Source organism: Amborella trichopoda, chromosome 10, assembly GCF_054954075.1.
Source record: "Amborella trichopoda isolate Santa Cruz 75 chromosome 10, AtrichopodaSantaCruz75HAP2 v2.0, whole genome shotgun sequence".
NCBI lineage: Eukaryota > Viridiplantae > Streptophyta > Magnoliopsida > Amborellales > Amborellaceae > Amborella > Amborella trichopoda.
Window position 1 is genome coordinate 31,527,262 of NC_142345.1, and position 22,189 is coordinate 31,549,450.

At 35.6% G+C, this 22,189-nt stretch overlaps 1 protein-coding gene across 24 annotated transcripts; it reads left to right on the forward strand.

Annotated features, from left to right (window-relative positions):
• The first annotated feature begins 304 nt into the window (after positions 1-304).
• On the forward strand, positions 305-21,912 carry LOC18429790 (spindle assembly checkpoint component). 24 transcript variants are annotated; one of them, XM_088848709.1, is made up of 10 exons: positions 391-446; positions 828-997; positions 1,156-1,218; positions 1,431-1,470; positions 1,719-1,763; positions 4,316-4,479; positions 13,698-13,774; positions 19,324-19,478; positions 21,263-21,351; positions 21,440-21,912. In XM_088848709.1, exons 6-10 carry the CDS (start codon positions 4,346-4,348, stop codon positions 21,561-21,563), a joined length of 579 nt encoding a protein of 192 aa, XP_088704835.1. In that variant the 5' UTR covers positions 391-446; positions 828-997; positions 1,156-1,218; positions 1,431-1,470; positions 1,719-1,763; positions 4,316-4,345; the 3' UTR covers positions 21,564-21,912. The 24 variants fall into 24 exon arrangements, 23 of the variants coding, with proteins under 23 accessions (XP_020520288.1, XP_088704828.1, XP_020520289.1 ...); XM_020664629.2 differs by lacking the exon at positions 4,316-4,479 and having other exon boundaries at positions 305-446; positions 1,431-1,450; XM_088848702.1 differs by lacking the exon at positions 4,316-4,479 and having other exon boundaries at positions 305-446; positions 1,431-1,450; positions 21,272-21,351.
• The last annotated feature ends 277 nt before the right edge of the window (positions 21,913-22,189 follow it).

Sequence of the window (22,189 nt, forward strand, 5' to 3'; positions counted from 1 at the left end):
ATTTTAATCTTTACTTTGATACAAATAATATTAAAAAATACATTACAAATCAAATTTTTTATTTTTAAAAATTTATATATATATATATTTAAATTATTATTTTTTAAATACCAATTGATCATGGAAACCGCCCAAAACAGGCCGCGAATTTATTAACCCCACGTGCGGTTGGTCTCAACTGAAAGCATCAAAGGTACAATGATCTACCTGATATTTCGCGTAATTTTGAAAGTCGGGAATTCGCGAAATTTAAAGGCCAGCCGGAATCGCTACCGAACCGAGACAAAAACCGAGCAAGAACTTTATAAATGAGATAGGGAGCGGCAATGCAAACTAGAAAGAGCGGGAAGGAAAGGAGAAGAGAGAGAGGGCCATGGCCGCGGGAGAAGCACCGAAGCATCTTCTCTCCCTACTCCGTGATTTTGCTTCTGAAAAGTCTCAAGGAGGTCATCTCTCTCTCCACTTTTCAGCATCCTCTCTCACCCCCTTCTCTCTGTGTTTCTCTTCATATTTGTGAATCCTCTATTTCTCAGAATCCTCTCTCTCTCTCTCCTTAATTTCCAGAATCCTATCTCTCTCTATCCTCTCTCTCTCTCTCCCTCTCTTCCCTCATTTTCCAGTATCCTCTCTCTTTCTCTCTCTCTCTCTTATTTTTCAGAATCATCTCTCGCGCTCTCTTCTTTGTTCAGATCCTTACTCTTTATCTTCCATCATTTTGGAGAATCCTCTCTCTCCCCCGTCATTTTCCATATACGTCCTTCTCCCTCTCCTCATTTTTCATAATCCTGATGCATTCCTGTTCTCTCTGTTTTTGTGAGAACATGTAGAGCGCAGAGTTGCAGGGCTTAAGAAGCGTATATCTGAGTTACAACCAGAATTAGAGTCAGCTAACCTTCAATTGGAGGATGTAAAGCGCAGAAAGGAGGCAGCGGAGCACCATGTCAGAGGTTTGGAGGTTGAATTGGCTTGTGCTGAAGCCTTATTGCAAGCTCGTCAGGTCTCATTCTCTCTTGTTCTTCATGTTCAGATCCTTGATTTAGGAAATGAATTTCTAACAAGAAAGAGAAGTGCATTTATCTTCTCATAATATGTTTTGTTCGATTAATCTCCTTTGTTTACTTCTGCGATTGAGTTTTTCCCTGGAATTGGTTTCAGGCAAGACTTTCTTCTCAGCAGGATGCGATGTCAAGCATTCGTGCGGAATTTGAAGCTCTAAAGGTGATAAAATCTTTATTATTATTATTATTTTTAATCCAAAATGAAACTTCTCAACTTCTCTCATGGAATGCTTCTTAAGCACAATGAATCTCTGCTTGGATTCAATTTTCATTTTGATTTATATAGGATGGAGTTATTACCTGCAAGATAACTATAATTTTGACTATTTCTTTTCTTATTGCATGCTTCGCTACATGAATAACCTTGAGAAGAAGGGAGAGGACCTTGCACGGTATGTTTGTTTTAGCGTCGGTATGTTTGTTTTAGCATTATTTTGTATTTTTCCTGATCCGTTTTCCTTTGAACAAGTAGTTTTGGCTCCAATTGTCAATTTTTTAGTAAAACAGGGCAAACCATAAACTGGATTTGAATGCTAAACTTAACCTCTACATTGTTAAGCATGATATTTATGATGTTCTAATTTCTGGTTCAGTGTTGACAAGTGTAAGAAGCAGATGTTGATGCTTGCCTCACTGCTTTTACATATTGTGTTGATTCAGGGAAGATTTTCTCAACCAAATGTTTGAGTTTAATAAGAGGATAAGGTGTGCCTGCTTCACTTCTTTCATTGTTGGATATTTTCATTCAAATGTTTTGACTCTTTAATAGATTTAGTTGCTAGAATAAGATTGTCAATCCTTATGGGTTGCTTCTTCCCAGAGAGATAATCCATGTCAAACCTGGCAGAATTGAACTATCCCAAATGCCTTTTTTTTTTTCCCTGGAAAGTGTTTTGCCTTATCAGGGATGGTAGTATGACCCATCCATAGAAATGCTCTGGATTGCTGTCTCACAACTGAAAAGTTACAAATGTTAACAATATAGGAGATAATTTTTACACCTATTATCCTTGAGTCATTCCTGTGTTAGCTCGGTTTGGTTTTTAGGATGTGTTAGCTCGGTTTGGTTTTTAGGACAAACTTCAGGCCTCTTTCATACAAGCCGGATGCCTTGCCATTCGGTTCATAGCCAAATCGTAAGCAATTATCCTTGAAACATTTTGAAGTCATGTTGGTTTTAATTCTAGATTAAGCCGAACTCTACAATAAATAGCAATTAGTCATGTGTATCTACAAAAAAAGGTGGGAAAAGTCTGGCGATTTTTTATACCTAGTGGCAAGACACTTCTAAGACGGTATTCTGGTTAATGTTTGCAGGCATGTTTCGCTGTATTTGTGGTTCTAAGTTTCAAATATACATGTCTGTTTGAAATCTTTGACTGATAAAGAGAACTCTAATTGACCTGTCTTTCTCTTATCTCCCTCTTTCATGTGAATTTTTATCTTTCTCAATTGATTTTCTCCAATCTTTGCGTTTGTTTTGACATAAGCCCAATTCCTTTCAATATCAATCCTAGAGGTATAACCAACTGTGAGAGTTGGTACAAGTGCTGCTGCTCATCAGAATTCTAACTTGTCTTCTGTGTTCCTATTTGAAGCATGGACTTTTGGATCACTACTTTTTATAGCAGTCACAATGAATAAAGTCCACTCGTTTGCACACACATTCATGCGCCTTATCAATTCAAATCACTACCCGTTCATAGACATTATGCAATCAATAATAGAATTCAACAGAACCAAATGCGTGTACTTAACATGATGATGTTTTTGATGTATGTATATCTTAGAAACTCATAATTAAATAACAAATGTTGTTTGCAACTTCCAACTGAAAAAAGACAAAAGAAGTCAACCACAATCATCCTAGCCAATATGTCTTATCAGTTGATGAAGCAACAAGTTGGTTGCAATTGTTTCAGTTATTCACTAATTTACATGATTTATGAATGTGCATCAAGTGACGACCATAGGATTCTGTTAATGAAGGGCAAGACTTTGTAGTATGGACTGGCCTCATATGTAACTTTCAAACTGGTTCTGTAGCTGACAATTTTTTGTAATATTGTATTTAGTTGCATCAAAAGATTACTTTTTAAATGCCCAGATTGTAGATTTATTTCCCGGCAACTTAAGTTCCAGGGGACAGAATTTCTGCAATTTTTCCATTGGGAAACAGGAAATAGACTTTGTATTTTTTTCTTTTTAAAATTTGGATGACTTTGGTATTCTCTTGAAGAAAACGGCCATCTCAGAAATTTGACTTTGAAAAATGCAATAAAGGGGGTATTGGTCCTGTTTTTTAAAGTGAGAGGGGGGTCCACAGAGCTAATATAGATACATGGTGTCCACGTGGACCGTAAATTTCTCACATGGAGCACTGCATCATTTTCTTTTTCATTTTTTAGGGGAACTTTATGGGCTCAACTCAACCAAGCTCCTAGAACTTGGTTTAACTGAACCAAGATCCCAAGACTGGTTTGAGGAATTTAAGTGTGTTTTTCATTGATGCTATTGAAATAATGCATTGAGATAACATTATTTTTTTTGTGATGTGATTTGCTTCCAGATTAGCCATTGTTGTGATAACATGGATTAGGTTGTTCTTGTTTTATTTATTTCGGATAATTCAATTTATCTAAGTGACTAAATCTTTGAAGAACATTTCTTAATTGAGAATTTGAGATCTTTGATGAATATCCCCATGTATATGTTCAGATTATCTCTACTATCGAATTCATTGTACCCAATGCCATGAATGACCAAAATACGTTAACATACATTAAGAATTTACCTATGTCAAGACCAGGAACATACATTAAGAATTTACCTATGTCAAGACCAGGAACATACATTAAGAATTTACCTATGTCAAGACCAGGAACATACATTAAGAATTTACCTATGTCAAGACTCTCCCTTGATCTAACACAGATATTTTTCCTAAAAGATAAACCAGTAGCAGTTTGTGCATCAGGTATTATATTATTAATTATGCTTAACTTTGGTCACTCCCTTCATGATTCTATTAAATACCAACTGAACTTCCAAACTTATTTGCAGAAGAGATATGGCACTGGTTGTGAAATGACAATACATAAAATGCTAGTTCTCCTTTTGTGTGTTGTCCCATTAGGAAATACCAGATTCTTTGTAATGTAGATGACACTGACATTTGTCTTTGTACATTGATAGGATACGCTTCTTGAGCATCCAAATGATGGAGTTCTGTAATTATTTGATCTCATTGGTGGCAGATGTCTTGGATCTGTGTCCAGCTTTAACTGATGACTTTGACAGAAATATCTTGTTTCTTATACATCCATGAATCCAATGGAGCCAAAAAAATACCATATCCCTATGTGGGACTAATGTTTGAGTTTGCTGCTCTATCAGCATCTACATATGTGTTCAGCCCAAGGTGAGATAATGACGACAAGAATGGTCAATATCGTGGTATGAATATCCATCATTCATGATTATCTCGGATCACACATATAATGACTAACAATTGGGGGAATAGTTTGTGAATCTTCCATCTAAGATGCCTCTCCTGCTCCGCGGATGCAGTTGCGCAGTTCGAGAGCTGGAATGTGTTCCAATTCTCTTGGGAATACATTTCCAATCTTCTTGAAAACTTTTTCTACTCATATTTTTAAGAAAGATCCCCTCGCTCTTTTGCAAGTTCCACTATGACCTATAAAATGCATCAGTTGGTAAATTCCAGTTTTAAAGATGGGGTAACATTTTTATACTAGATTATAAAGAAACTTTGAGCATCAAAATCGCTTAATTAAACCTTTTGTTTATTTTATTTTTTAAAAATATTTATTCTAAGGGCACTCTCATAGCACTCCGTAGCTAGTGTACTGCTTCCAATCCTGCTTTTGCTCCTGCTTCTGCTCCCAACAACTGTAATTGGGGGTATAGTTTCACTTTTTTTTTTTGAAACACAGGTATAGTTTCACATTCATTTCAATAGGTGTATCTCCTTAGAAAGTAAGGCTTGGCCCCAAGAAAAAACTAAAGTGAATGGATTCTTCATCTGAAGCTTGTACTATTGCTATTGTTTCTAATGAGTTGTCCTGTGTCGTCTCATGAGATTAAAGAGCTCAATACATACACCATCAACATTTCAAACCTAGCAAACACCATGAGAATAAGCATGCGTAGGTCCATGTTGAACTTATCTAGTGCCAATCTTGATGATAATATTCCTACAGCATTGTGCCTATGTTCTTGGTGCCTGATTAAGAACATGCAATGCCTTACACTGCTGACATGTGGGTGAATATTCCCTAGAACCATCAATTCTGGTGTTTGCATCTAAATTGTCATGAAGATATGTTCTTCATGTGCTTTTGAAAATAGTGCCCCTGGATAGAATGTGGCTGTTGCAATCATTAGACCAACTATGGTCATTGTAGTCATTGGAACAAATTTCTACTCTTAGCCAATCCCATGTTCTTATGTAGATCTCGATGCACTACAACTCTAGCTTTATATTTTCCCAAGTACCCGTCTCAATTTCATGTTGTAGATCTATGTGCTTATATATGTTTCTTATCCTTTGGCAAGATGAACCAAATGTTCGATTCCTTTTTGATGCAAACTACTTTCGTGGCTCTTTTTGAACATGGTTGCTGAGAGGCTTCCTCGTAGTTTTTGAGTTCACAAATAGAAATCAAATGGTACAAGAAATTGAATAAAAGGAACCTACGAAATAAATTTATTAAATGACAAAAGATACTTCATTTGGAGGCCAGATGAATTGGATGCACTTCTCAAAACTGGGTTTCTTTTAAATGCGTTATACTGGTGGGCACAAGAGGTTGGAAGCAATGTAGCCATGGAAATGTCTTATGAACGAAGTTTTTGTGTTTGCATCATCCACATTAATAATATCAATAAACAAGAAACACAAGATTAGAATGTTTTCCAAGATCTCAAGAGAATTTATTGATAGAATTACAGATTAGAAGACTATAACTGATTTAGGGATAATTTATCACTAAGATATGCACACAATTACGCAAATAGATCCAGAAAAAAAAAGTTAAAAGTAAGATTAATTTGGAGTAATTGCTTAAAATTTCTACTGCTGAATCATCATTCATGGTCAGAGGGCATTGAATAGTCAGATAGACAATTATAAGAGCTGCCTCATCTCTGAAATCACTAGGAAGATGAAAGGATACAAGAAGACATCTAGTTCTATCTATGCCGTATGCGTATGTCTTTCTGCTATGCCATGTTTTGGAGTTACTTGAACATGATTTTCAAGGAATGATTGTTTTTTTGATAACGTAATTTTGAGACAAATTAGAAATTTGTTCTGCATCTTGAATCAGATTTAATTTTCTTATGTTTCTTACCATTTGGAGTTTTGACCATGTTAGAAAATGATGGAGATACATCAGAGTCATGAATGTTTTGTTTGGTGCAATATGTCCATGAAGATCCAAAATTTGCTTCAAGATATTAAGATAAATGGTCCATGGTTGCCTGGTTTATCATGTTTAGTTTGTAAAGTTTCTAAAGAAAGAGCTCTCTTGTATGGACTGGTTCAGCGTCTAGATCTCTCTATCTCCCGATTTTGTATGTAATTAAAACCTTAGAACTTGTATTAGGTTTACCTACCCCAAATTCTACATCTCTAAAGTCTGTTACCGAAATTTGCACTTTCAATTGTTGTCATTTTTCAGTGATCATATAATATGGATTTAGTTTCATATCTATGAGTTTCAACATTGTAAACCATGTTCTATATATAAAGGGGTTGGGTGTATGCAACGTCAGTCGAGATAGTGTCCATTGCTCTTGTTAGCTCTTTCAGTAAAAGAGTTCCTTGTATATATTGTTTATTGCTACCTTTTTTTGCTTTCATGTTTACGCTTAATGTCATATAGTATAGGGGCTTCGATGTCTTCATTTGTAGCACTCATCATTGTTTTGTCCAAATTATGCCCTACACCCCACTGTATGTCAACTTGGCATATTCAATTCTGGGACCTTTTGCAGCGGTTAAGTTTTCGAGTTGATTAGGTGATATCGTTTTTCAACTTTATTTTAATGATTTTTGTGGATATTTGTAGGCAAAAGTACAGCTATATGAAGGTATATTGATGTAGATTAGAAAAAAAGAGATGAATGGGAATTGTTGTTTTAGCTGTTTGTTTTCTTGTGGTAACATAAGTAAGAGGAGAAGTAGTGTTCGTAAAATCGAACCAGAACGATTAACCGGACATGGGGCTCGAAACGGTTTAATTGGCCTAATCGATAAACCGGCCGATGAAAACGTTCTAATCAGAAAGTCCCAGGCAGTCAAAAAATTGTTGAAAAAATAAAAAACGAGACAAAAAAATCTACTAAAATATGAAAAGCATATAAAGAATGATTAAAACAAAATACATTCAAATGAAGTTGAAAATTAATAAAAAATAGATTTAAAGAATTGATCTGTGCCTAGGGGTATTTTTAAAAATTTTCGAAAAAGATGGAAAATATATAAGAGTATTAATGACCAAAATAATTTTTAATCTTTGCCATAATGTAAAAGAATATTAACAAATGTATTACAAACCAAATTTCTTATTTTTAGGATTTTATATATATTTTTTTGAAATTTTTTAAAATACTGGTTGATCACCAAAATCATCCGAAATTGGAATCGGCCAGTTTCGATCTAACTGGTCGGTTACCGGTTAGATCGCTCGGTTTTTCCAACATGGAGGAGAAGCAATTGGCCACTATAAGAAAAATGGGAAAAAGAAAGAAAAAAGCAAGCTAGTGATCATCTTAATGCCCCATCATGGACTTACACTACTTTCAGTTTTACTTGCCTGGATGTCCCTTTTCAGTGTTCTCCCTTGTCTTGAACACACACACACTGAAAGAAAATTGCCACTTGTTAGCACTCGAACAATCTATATATATATTTTTAGAAAAAACTCATGAACAGTCAAATTAATAATAAACCCCAAATTTATTTTTTGCAAAAAGTTAAAAAATGACAAAAAATTGCACTTTCTTCTAGTTCCCAATATATTCTTATTTTTAATAACTTTTGGCTTTCCATTAAAGCTATGATGGATGCATACTAGCAGTGCTTAGTTCTCTGTGTGACATGATCTATCACCACTACCATGATACCAACTCATCCTATGATATAGAATGGCATAAATATAGATACGTAATGATCAATTTCTTTATTTTGCCCCAGCAATAACTATTTCATAGTTATTTGGGTGGGCTGGATTGATTAACAACCAATACCGAGTGTTTATTAGTGTCGAATAGAAAGAGAAATGAGGCGCAACTAAAGGCATACAGGAAGTTGCACAAGGGATTGGTAAGAACGTATGATGGGCCCTTCCCAATCCTAGGAAACGTTGGCAAGGCAGCTTACCGGGCCTAGCTGCCTAAGATATGAATGAAATATAAGAGATTCATAAGTTGTTTGGTGGAGCATTAAGACGGGCTTATATGTGTGCAGTGGTAAAAAGGTTTAGAGGTAAGTGGATTGTAAAGCGTTTCATTGAGAATCTATCATAATCACGACTTATCCAAGAAAGTCTAAATTTTAAAAATTTTGTTTTCCTGTCACACACACATATTACCTAGCATTTTTGTTGTTTAAAACTAAAGTGGTACTTCAAAACCTCTCTAGAAAATGTATTTTTGATGCTGAAAACCATTATGATGGCTTGAAATTTGTTTGTGATCCTGATTATGAATTTGGAGCTAAAATTTTTTTTGCAAATCTGATGGATCTTTAAACATCTGAAAATGAGTGGTTCAGAAGATGTGTTGCAGGATAAACTATTTTTAGAGCTTGAAAGCCATTTTTTTGAGGTCGAGATGATTGATTTGACAGTTTTCCAGCATCAAAATTGCATTATCTAGTGGGGTTTCAAGGTGTAACTTGATTTTTTATTGTTAAACCTAGGTCTTATATAAACGTTTTCTCACATAGATATAAATGTGAGTGTGTATAAATATTATGTAGACGCATGTGCTAACTTCTCAAGGATTAGGTCACAAGCTAAAAACTCGTAAAAAAACCTATTTGAGGGGATCTATTGGATCCCAAATTTTGTGGACAAGTGAAATTAAGACCAGACCATACTAGCTGGTAGGATTAAGAATCTAGAGATCCACTAGTCATACCAAGTATTTCGAATTGGTGGGACCAATGAACTGACATCAAATCAGAGAATAATTAGTTAGAACCTTGGATTGTTTGACCGGTCTTGATTGAACTGGCCAGCTCCGACCTCGCAAGTTTCATAATAATAGGAGTAGAAACGAGGAAGTAGTTAAGATTGATGGCCAAAAAGTACCAAAAAGATTGCACTTTCGATATCTAGGGTCGATAGTCGAGGAAAATGGAGAGATTGAGGAAGATGTCGCACACTTAAAGCTGGGTGGGTAAAGTGGAGATGTGCAACTGGGATTTTTTGTGATCGTCGCATACTAATGAAGTTAAAGGGCAAGTTCTATAAGATTTTATAGGGTGAAATATTAGGTGGATAAAAAACAATATACCTATAGACTGAGTGTAGCGGAAATAAGGATGTTGAGATGGATGAGTGGCATGACAAGAAGGGATAGAATTCAAAATGAATCCATTCGGGAAAATTTAAGTGTGGCACCAATAGGCGATAAGATGAGAGAGAGTAGACTCAGGTGAGCTGGCCATGTGTGGTATAGACCCAATACAGCACCTGTTAGGAGGTGCGAGCTAGTTCAAGAGGAAGGCTCGAAAAGGGCAAGGGTAGGCCCAAAAGGGCATACTTAGAAGTAGTCCGAAAAGATATGAGGACTTATGGCCTCACTGAAGGTATGACCCTCAATAGAGTAGAATGACAGACTAGGATTCCCAATTAAGTGGGAAAAGGTTATGATGATGATGATGATAATGATTTTGGGTTATGATTAGGTGGTTTTTTTTGCTCTTTCTAGTATGATTAGGGGTATTATTGAAATTTCTAATATTTGGGTGGGTTTTGGGGACTAGAGAAAGATAGGGCAAGTTCGGTGAGTTTTGCTCTCTCTCTCTCTATACTTGAAAAACCCTAGTTTGGGGTATATTTTTTAAGGAGATTCTGGTCTCTCATTCAGCATTATATAAACCGCTAAGTAGGTTTCCTTAATTTACTTTTGATTTGTTTGTTTTATATTTCAGAAAAATTTAATTTTTTTTTTTTTTGCAAATAATGAACTTGTTTCCCAACAAATCATTGCAATGAGTGGTTTCTTGCATTTGGTATGATGGTTTTTTGGCTTTAATGTTATAAACATTGGTCTATTTGATGGATTTTATATACTTTTTTGTATATAGACATTTGGTTTTTTCTCGGTTTTAGCTTGCATTTATGTCTTTTATTTTCTTTTTGATTGTTCAGCACTTCAATGGAACTATGAAAACTTTTGATTCATGGAAACTGTTCAGTGGTTAGGAGTTTGCGAAATTTTATATTTTAATTATATATAAGGAAATGCTATAGTGGGCCTAAAGGCTATCAACCATCCGATCAAACTTCGGATGGTTGAGAGTGTGTAATAGTATTTTAATTTTAATATTTTTTATACAAATCAGATCAATCTGAAATTGGAGCATGTGTAAACCACACCACTATGCACCTAATAAAAATGTAGAAAAATATTTTACATAATTTAAAAAGGCAAAACTACCCTTGGATGTTATAGGGGCAGTTTGATCATTTTTTATTGGGCACGGTTTCTACGAGTCCATGTAGAATTGAGTCCTCTCTTAAAGATCTTTTTTTGAGATGGATTTTTGGACATGTAATCTCTAACATGGAGATCATGAATATAAAAAAATAAATAAATTTTGAAAATTAAAAATAATAATTCTATTAAGAAAACATTTATTTTTAGATGGACCATCTATTTGCATCCATCTTTAAGATGGATACCTTATACCTTGGGGACCGCAAATGTAGAAATACAGTCCCTGCCGCATGAAACAATTTTCCTTTTTAATTATATGAGATCTACCTTTTCTTATACTTTTATTGGATGTGCAAGGCAGGGGCACATCTAACCTCCAAATTTCAGCTCAAACAAGTTTGTAGAAGAAATTAAACTTCTTAGACTAAAGTACTCCTAAAGTCCAATCAAGTGAAATTAATGTAGCATTTCACTCATCAGCATTTGGCAGGGTTTCCCTCTCTATAGTGCACTCATGGGCATCTGGTTGGGCGTGTGTGTGTTGAGCTGTGATGAGGAAGGCAGAAATGATGAGGAAGAAGGAGATGAAGATAATGGAGATTACATATGACTTGGATTTATTTGTGCGTGTGTGTGTTGAGCTGTGATGAGGAAGGTGGAAATGATGAGGAAGAAGGAGATGAAGATAATGGAGATTACATATGACTTGGATTTATTTGTATTAGCATATATGTTATATAATCATTTATGTTTCAATCTAACTGCGGGATTTGAGTCGTTTGAGTGGTTTTTTCTTAGGCCTTCATGAGTTTTTTGAATTGTACCCTTTTGGCTTTGACTCTTTATGAGTTTTTGCTTTATGAGAGTGAGAGTGGGAATGTGCTAGTATGGGACTTTGTAGTTTTTAATTAGTGATAATTGGATAAGATCATTATGATTTGATTCACATTGCTATTACACTAGCTAACTTTTCCCATACCATACAAATTCATTGTCTACCTTAGTGGAGTACATCACATGATGTGGTGTCATATTTTCATATTTTCATATTTTATAATTTTAGATTCTATCTTCGGTATTTGTGAACTTATAATTTGTCTTATTGTCCCTATTAATTTTCTTAAATTCTTAGTTTTTTTAAATACTGCAGAATTTTTCCTATTTTCTCTACTTTACAACGTATTTGTATTTTCTTTTCTTTTTTTTTTTTTTTTTTTTTGAAATTCTAATTGATATGACTAGTAAACCATTCCTGTTCAATTTGTTTGATTAATCCAATGCTTCACTTTCAGTCTAGTCTTAGTAGCATTTTTACAGAACTATTTCATCCTAATGAACAAGCTTGTTAAAAAATAAATCCAAAAAAACCCCTAAAAATGGTTTTTTTCTACAAAGAGAGAAAATATATTGAATTTTGGTCCAGAAAAATGGTATTAGATTGATGCCATAAGCATGATATGAACAATTTAAAAAGAAAAAAAGTTGGTTTTGAGTTTTGGAAGCTTAAGTCTAAAATCAATGGTAGTTATGCTCTAGATTTCTCTCTCTTAAAGAATACTAATTTTTAGCTCTTTTTTTTTTGTTTTCCTTAGAATGTCCATTGGGTTCAAGAGAGTGTATATATAAAATTTGGGGTCAAGTAAATCCTCATTGGCAGTTTGTTTGGGGATTTTTTTTTTATGTTAAACATTCCTTTATAGGAAATGTTTCCCCATGGATCTAGTTTGACACATTGGTTGGGGATAGATATTTGTGGCATATGTTCAATTGTACTTGAATGCATGGTTTAAATGCGGCCACATAGAGTGTTATGCGCTGGGCAGCGCATTGCAACAAGCTGCATATGCGCTTTGGAGAGATGTGCCCGCATATGCGCCGCATCTCTCTGCATATATGGTCGCATCTCGCATACTCCGCAAATGCAGCCAGTCGATTTTGTGAAAAAAAAAACCATTGAGAAGGGATATTTTGGACATTTTGAGCCTCAAAAAAGGGGAGAAAACGATTTAGGTGGGTATTAAACCCCCCGAACAACTAACTAACAATAGCCACATCCTTGGCTTTTTTTGAATCAAATCGAGGGATTCAAAAGCCGAGAAGAAATCGATACTTTTAGTTTGTATTTTGTAACGTCAAAGTTAGTGGTTGCAATTTGTGATTGTGATTATGGTTGTTGAATGTCTTATGAAGTTGTTTTCAAGTTTCTAGTTTCTATCAGGGGATAGTTGATATTGATACAGAATCTCCGACAGGCGACAACTAATACTTTTGGAGTTCATGAATAAACTAAATACTACTATCACATAAATCACCTCCATATTTTTTCCTATGCATTAACATTTTTTTAGATTTTCAGAATTTTTCTATATTTATTGACCACATTGTGGTGATGCACCCTCATTTGGACCGCATCAAGCTGCATCGGCCCCCTTAATGCATCGGGCTGCATCCTTCATTTTAAAACATTGATTGATTATGTTTTGAAGACCCAAAGACTGTGGATCATGTTCAAGATGTTGGGTAAAGGAGAAGTGAGGTATGAATCTAATTGAACGTCTTGCAAACGTTGAGTCGCATATGCAAGGTTCATGTTGCAGACCCTCCTCCCTCCATTGTCGAGGATGTTGTTTCTCGTAGTTAAGTAACCTAAGTGACGCAAAGATGTAGTGTTGTGGATAAGTATGTTTCAATCGTACGAGTGCTTCCAATTTGTTTAATGCTATGAATTTTTCCTTTCCTTTTCTTTATTGCTTTTGCTTGTCTTTATAAAGCCTAGAGGGAGAAACCCTTGTTAAATAATTGTTCCTATCCATCTATCGATCTTTATATGTCACGATCTATTTGGAATTGGATATCTTTGATTCTGTTGTGTAGCCTTTTTGTTCAATTTCCTGCTAGTTATATGATTGGATCTTATTGATTGCTCTATTCTTCTATGAGCAGAAAATATTTTGAAATCCACAGGGAATCACATCGACCAGCTGTGCTTAGAGGAGATAGTGAAGTTTCATCAACTGAAGGTATGTGCTGCTTCTTCTGACTTCAAAATTAGTATATGTCAAAAGACTTAGTTTCCTTGGAATTGTCTGTGATTGTTCTACTTGAGATGATGATTCATGTATAATGTTCTTCTTCTGTTCCAGTTTTTAGGCAACAATGTTGAAATTCTTAACATTTTGATATCTAGTCTTTTATTTCCTTAGTTTGTATGAGTTACATTATTGGCCATAATATGAAGATGATGGAAACAGTCAAACAGTAGTCATGCATCCCATATTACTATGTAGTGCTTCACAATTTCTAGCATATTTCCGAAGAAAACAATGGATATAACACTGGGTTCTGGAATTATTTTTGAAAGTGCTACTGGTTTCATGCATATAATTCGCTCTGGTTCCAAGGAAAATGATACCCTAGAAAAATATGCTAAAAAAAAGATGAAATTAGCATTTGTTTTCTCTATACACCTTTTCCTCTCTCTTTGAGAAAGTATCGGCGGTGTCAATCGTTATGTAATTAATCTACTCCCACCACTCCCAACAAAAATAAAAATAAAAAATAAAAAAATAAATAAAACTAAGCTATTCTTCAGCAATTTTTAAAAACATGAACTTGGAGGCCAACTTGGTATGTGCCAATACATAGTCCCACTCGCCAGCCTTTCTTAGAAAACCTTACCTAGTTTTCCAAAATTTTGTGCAAAGCACTTGAAAGAAGAAAGTCTATAATGGGAATTGAATCCGATCCTTCACCTAAGTTATAGTGTTATACCATATTGCTATCACATTCGAAGAAACAATGAAATTGCAAATCAACATAAAAAAGTTATGTATAGGAAAGAACCACAGCCATCCCCTTTTTTCATTTGTATTTGTTTTCTCTATACACCTTTTACTCTCTCTTTGATAAAGTACCGGCGGGGTCACTCTTTATGTAATTAATCTGCTCCCCACACCCCCAACAAAAATAAAAGTAAAAAATATAAAAATAAAACCAAGCTATGCTTCAGCAATTTTTAAAAACATGAACTTGGAGGCCAACTTGGGTATGTGCCAATATAGAGTCCAACTCACAGCCTTACTTAGAAAAACTGGTCTAGTTTTCCAAAATTTTGTGCGAAGCACTTGAAAGAAGAAAGTCTATAATGGGAATTGAATCCGACCCTTCACCTAAGTTATATTGTTATACCATAATGCTATCACATTCGAAGAAACAATGGGAATTGAATCTGACCCTTCACCTAAGTTATAGTGTTATACCATAATGCTATCACATTCGAAGAAACAATGTAATTGCAAATCAACATAAAAATTATGTAATGGAAAGAACCACAACCATCCCTGGTTCTTCATTTGTACAACCTTCCCACTTGACTAGTTTAGTTCGCTGGGGAGATTTTTTCTGACTCAAAACGAGATTTATTCATTGCTTTTTGCATTTGAAGTTAGTGGTGTTCAACACTATGCAGTGGCAGCAAGGTGCTAGCGCACAAATATTGCATCGTACCCATACAATAATAGCCTTCAACAAAGTGATGCTGCAGTCTCACACCATCTAGTATGTATATGAGAGAGAGAGAGAGAGAGAGAGAGAGAGAGAGAGAGTGTGAGAGAGAGACAGAGAGAGAGGATTTATGCGTTTATGTATTGATGTTCTTTTCTGAAATGATTAGGGTTCATTTTTATTCTTCTTTCCAAAAAGGACTGCCTTGTCATTTCAAAGAAGACATTCCAAAACTGTTATTTGTTGATACCCAAAAAGAGAGAGAGAGAGAGAGAGAGAGAGAGAGAGAGAGAGGATTTATGCGTTTCTGTTTTGATGTTCTTTTCTGAAATGATTAGGGTTCATTTTTTTTCTTCTTTCCAAATAGGACTGCCTTGTCATTTCAAAGAAGACATTCCAAAACTGTTATTTGTTGATACCCAAAAAAAAAAGTTGATGCTATTTATTTTTCCTATTTCTTCCTGTATAGGTAGTGCTTTAGTACAATATTTTGACCTGTATACATAGTTTTTGGATGCTTATGGTACTACTTTTCATTACTAGTGTCAAATTAATGTACATGCATAAGAATCCATCCTACACAAAAATGAGTCTATTGACAGTTGACTCTACATAAAGAAAGGAGATATGAAAAGAGGCCAGGATTAGTGTACTCCTTTGGCAGGCAAGTCGGCATCTGAATTCGTTTACTTGACGAGTGTGCAAGAGAACGTCACATCTTGCAGTCCCTTCCCATATTTCATTGAACTCTGGCTTCAATGCCCAAGGGATGACCTTGTTCCCTTTACTCATCGGATCACAGTCAATGAGTCGCCTTCATTAACAATGCACTGGCTAAAAACCATCTCGGAGTTTCATGCCATGTAACAAATAGTTGTCTCTGCCTTGTTGCATTATGCCTACCTCATCTCTAGTCAAACCTCCTTTACCTCTCCGCCCAGGGCTGCCTCTGGAGCTGCCACTGAAATTTAGTGTAACCATTCCTTTTGGGGAGGAGTCCATTTGTCTGATCTTCCTCTCTTTGGCATATAGCTATGGGTGATTGGTTCTAAAGTGGCCTTAAAAATCCACAACACCACAACCACAACGTTCTTTCCTCAACTTAGCCCAGGGTATGAGGTTAGCAATGAGCTTATGTTTGAGCACTTGAATATCTGCACTGAGCTCCTTGAACTCGGATTGTTTCTCTTAAGCCAGGGTTATCAAATAGTGGCAAGCAATACAAGCATCCAAAGGAGGAGAGGCCAGCTTCAGTAATGGTGGTGAGAACCATTATGTGAACAAATGTTGCGACATAACTGACTGTATATTGTACATATCCAAAACCGAGGACCACACGTCAAAGGCAACATGATAGAGAAGGAAGGGTGAGATTGATGATTACCTGCCACTTGAGATACGGCTGCATTGGTGGAGGGTGTAGGGGATTCCTTTCTCTAAAGGAGCTCAATGAGTTTCCTGATCTTGTCATTTGAGCAGCTGCCTAAGGAGTCTGTCACTTGGTGGGTGGTGAGGTTAGTTTATTGGTTGTTTGTACTGCTGACTGGCCATGCAAGGCCTGACACCTATTTTTTGTATGGCCGAATTGATTGCAATGTTCACGTTTAGGTCTAGTGGCTGTCCCCTGATTATGCATGTCCTTTATTATGTGCTACTTGGAAATTAGCAACAAAGATACGATCAGAAAGCTTTGTAACAACCCTCTTTAATTGCACTTTTCTTCTCTTTGAAGAAGAGCATAGACAACAGTGCTTGATAGTAATTTTTCCGCAATAATACCTGAGTACGAACCATCTCATAATCACCATTAAGGCCAGCCAGGAGTTCAACAAATATGTCTCTTCTTGACTTCCTTTTGCCACCCCAAAATTACAGTAGAAAACTTACATCGTGAGGGCTCATAAAAGTTTGAGTTCCTCCCACTTGCCTTTTAAGTGTTCCATAATGAAAAGAATGCTTTCCTTGAGAGCATAAGTGTATGTCCCTATACAGCTGGTACACTTGGGCACTATTATCTTTTCGATAAATTTCTATTTTAAGGTTTTACAGATTTCTTTAGAGGAATCAAGGATAGATAATCCACTTCTAATGGTTTCTTCTATAGAACTAAGAATCCATGCCATAGTATGTGAATCCCAGATCTGAAAACCCTAGGGATCCTTCTAAACTTCAAACCCTAGATCTAAAACAAAATGGGTGGAGGTACTGATCACTGTAAAGCTGCCTCTGAACGGAGAGAGAGGCATAGGAGGCGTATTGAGGCCAAACGATGGGAGTAGGGTTTTTTTGCTTATGTATTTCAAATGCATATAAGTTACTAGGGACAACTTTGTCGTACAAAAGTTACAAAAGGGCCAATCCATCACATAAAGTGACAAATCAGTACTAGAAAATGATCAAACTCCCACAGCCCATATGACTACATGTACAGAGTCAATAAATATACTTCCTATACCTTCCCTCTACCACTCTGCCCTTGACCATGTGTGTACTGATTTGTCTCTTCTTGCCTCAATATCCTCGTATTTCTTATCAAGGCAATTCTCTTGACCTTATTCTCATTGGATGGAAAATATCCTCTTTACTATATAAATGGCTCCTCATTTCTCAAGGGTGATAGGCTTTCCTATACTGAGGATCCCCAAGTCTTTTATTCCATTCTCTAATGTTGTCCTGATTGCTTAAAGTCCTTTATGCACTTTTAAACCCTCCAACCTAGATCCCGGTATTCCACGAAGTCGCTGCCTGATTTTTGGGATGGGAATGTTCAAGCATCATGTTTTCGAAGTGTAAAGGAATGGGCCTCCTTGGCTGTGCCTCGATAAAAATTATTAGGCAATTGTCCATTTCAGGCTTAGAACTGCCTGTAGTGAGATCATGATGAAATTATCTTCCCAGTTGTGGTGAATACTGATCCACAATATAAAACTTCGAAAAAGCCCTTGTTTTTTTCCACTGCAATTTCAAATTCAATGGGGTTTTTTATCATTTTGAAAATAAGGGGAAATTTGGTAAATAAAGGCAGTAGGGTGGGTTTGAAGTTTTAAAGAAGACCTTTTGAGAGAGAGACTTTCGCGAGTTTCTCTCTCTCACTCTCTCTAACCCAAGAAAACCCTAGAATTTTGGTCAATTTCATGCTACTTTTCCTAGCAAACGATACCATCCACAGTGTAAAATTTCGAATTTCCTGTGATTCTCTCTCTCTCTCGTCGTCTCTATTTCTTTATTCTGGATTTTTCCATATTTTTCTCCTTTTTTTTTTCAATTTTTTTTCAAAGGTTTTTTTTTTTTCTTCAAATTTTATGACTGGTTGATCTGTGAATTGGTCCAGTCCAACTGGACTGGTACCTTCGCTGATTGGGCACTGGTCCTGTCTTAACAACATTGATCTTGTCCACTGGCTGAAATCGGTTAACCTAATTCTGCGTCCATGAGACTGAACTCATTGAGGTGGAACTTGTAATATCATTTGCACCAACTATAAAACATACAAGCATTCTAAAGTTTTAGGACCTCCTTTTCTAGGAACATATAATCATGTCATTATTCTTACTTCCAAACATTTTCGATACTTTATTGAATTTGAAACTTATGGAACTAGGTTGCCAAGGGATAAATATACAATATCTGTTGATTGATATAACTGGTAGGAATTTCATGCTTTGGTTTTTCTCTTTTGCACTGAGATATGAAATTCTACAATTTTAGAAAATTGAATTGTTTTCAATGAATTTGCTTGTAAATCTCAATTGGATTGAAATATTTGTTTTGAGTTTAATACTTACTTTTATGAGAAAGTTGTAATGATGTACTATTTTTAGTTGCTTCATTGTTCTGACAAAAGATATTCTATTAATATGTTACCCTTGTCTCTGGTGTTTTTTATTTTCAAGGTTGTGCCGTTTTTCCTTCAATCTTCTTTTTTATTCAATATCTCTCTTCTTCATCAATCATTTTAAATTATCCATAGAAATGTTTTAGTAATCCCCCTTATAGCAATTCGATGTGGGGATCCATTGTAGCACAATGTTTAAAGTTTCACATTCCATTGGATATGGTTTGTTAGTAGGAAATGGTATAGCAGTCTGCAATGACAGCATGAACACATCAGTCGATATTCAGCATCTTACAAAAAGTCACGAGAATGCCCTCACATGTCTCATGGATGAAATATCTATAAAACAAGGAGCATATCAGGAAGATCAAGCAGTGCAAAAAAAGGTTAGTGTCATTGTTACCTCTATCATTGAGTATTTACCAATAGGAAATCATGAACAATTTCTTTATATTCTTTCTATTGTTTAATCTTAGAGAACTTTTGGGTGGTGTACATCTCAAACTTTCTGGTTTAAACTGTTAAAGATGTGAGAGTTGTGTATGGGTGTATCTTTTTGCATTATGTTCATGTCCATGTATGTGTGTCTTCTGTATGTCTTAATGTATGTCTTTCTGTATGTGTTTATCTATTTATTCATGTATCTGAGCACGTGTCTGTGATGCTCGGATTCTTCAAAATAGTCAATATGTCTATTTGTTCTATCGTGCATCATATGTACATGCTTGCATGCACATGTACATACGTATGCGTTACCTAGGTATGTATCTACATATTTAGGTATCTATACATTTAGGTATTCTCATTTGTACATATATAAGTATGTGGGAATGTAGTGACTGTGCTGTACTTGATGTATTTGATATTCTTCAAATATAGATATGCTAAAAAAACTCAGGCCACAATTTGAATATGGTATTGCATATCTCATTGATTCACACCTTAGCTGAAGAGAAATTGAATTTAAGCCATCAAGATGACCTTTACGTCCCTCACTGTCGACTACTTTGCACATGACTTAACCACCTTCCATACTTAACCAAATAATATTTATTTCCTGTGAGATACACAAAACTGATTGTGGGGTTCAAACTAAAATGGAAAAAGTGGAATTTTATCGATGTAGAAGAAATGTTCTAAGAAATTTGATTAATATTATGTGTTGGTCCATGTCAAATAGCATTGGGGTTTCTAGTCTTTGTCGCACATGATGATCATAACCAATGGATGGTTTTATAATCTTGAGAATCCATGGCATTACGTAAACAGTTGATATCTTGTTCTCCGATCTTGGTGTTTGGCTGCATAATTTGGATCTGTTGGAGATGGGCAGCGACCTTTGACCTATCCCCATGGGTGTTTTCTTTCCAGTCCATGTTGACTGATAATCCCAGGAAATAGATTGAAAAGCTTACAATTATTCTTTGAGAATGACAATACGATTATATTGGTCTGTGACGCGAGAGATATGCCTAAACAAATAAAGGACAGAAAATAAACAATAAAACTAACTTTGCTCTCTTTTTGTGGTAAGGGAAAACATGACACATTTTTCGTATTTCAACATCTATGCTATAAATTCATTAGTTCATAGTTATCTTGTATACAAACATGCCTGCCACTGTGCGTGAAGTGATTATGAATGTGTTTATGTCAACACTCTCCCTGGTCATTCTTTTCCATTTTACACAAGTGAGCCACTAAAGAATAGATGCACCCCTGCTGCTGAAGCAATGTCTCCAAAGCAGCTTTCAAGCAGGGAGTTATCTCTGCTATTGACCATTAGTCCATGATGATGCATGAATTTCATATGTTGAACTATTTATACATTATGTAAATTTGAATATTGTGATTCCAACTGCCATTGTTCAGATTTCGGAACAAAGTGTTATGAAGCTTGTCTTACCACTTTACTTATGTTCAGATATAACCCATGCTCACCTATACGAGGGGTGTATGATCTATACTGGGGAAAAATAAAAAAAAATGAAAAACTAAGTGTAGAACCTTGGAAGTGATAACTGGAATTATAGTCCAAGGTATATGCTAACTCGTGATCTCAGTTGTTTGATTTGCAAATGACAAGTAGCAAGGGACAGTTGGTTATTTTCCATGCAGTTCATATGTTTTGCATTAAGCTAGAGACCATCATAATCCTGATAATGTGCAGATCCTACAGGAACTAGCTCAACAGGAGAAAAGGATTTTGCTCATTGAGGCAGTTGCAAAGGAATCGGAAGAGTTGCAGGCTGTATCAATATATCCTTTTCGAACATGGCCATTGATTTCTTCATCTTGCTTCTCAGTTATTTTGGACTCCCCGTGACTTTTCTTTGACATTTAACAAGCAGACTGCAGAGCTGGAGAAAGTCTACACATCTCTTGGAGACAAGTTGCAGACAAAGTTTAGATGTCCACGCTGCAATCTTGATAATATAGGGCAGTTGGGGGAGACTTTCGGTGGAGCTTAGACATCATGCCACAGACTTATGGGATCCTGGTATGGTTTTCTTTTTTTCTTTTTGCCTTTTTTCTTTTTTGGGGATTAGTGATCATGGTAAGCATTTCATGAGAGAACCGTATGGAGAGATTAGCCAGTTTCATTTGTTCAGATTAGATTTCTTGTATACGTATTGGGGATTATACTGCTAGCAAGACTTAATTTGTTTCTCTTTGATTCTCTCTTCTTTCTGTTTTCATGATTTGCGATATGCATGTAATAATGTGTAGCTAACTGGAATTAGGATCATGCCTCTGGCAAACAGGTTCAGGCCTGACATTGTTGCTCATTTTTCATGCTACTAAGAATCTGAACCAAAACTTTTGTCTTCAGAGAAACTAGTTGATGCTTGAAAATCTTTGTGGTTGAACTCAATATTTGGTACTCCTGGCTGCACACCTCATGGTTTGAATATAATTTTTAGGTACTTGATAATCAGAAAAGTATTTTGTAAAGTTGCGGCTTTATGTGGTTGCACCTCAAATCTCACTTGAAAATGCAAATTCATCATTGACAATCCTGCATATTATTTATTTCTTTTGTGAGGATTATTGATCTAAATAAAAGGTTTTCAAGCTCTAAAATGGTTAATCTTGT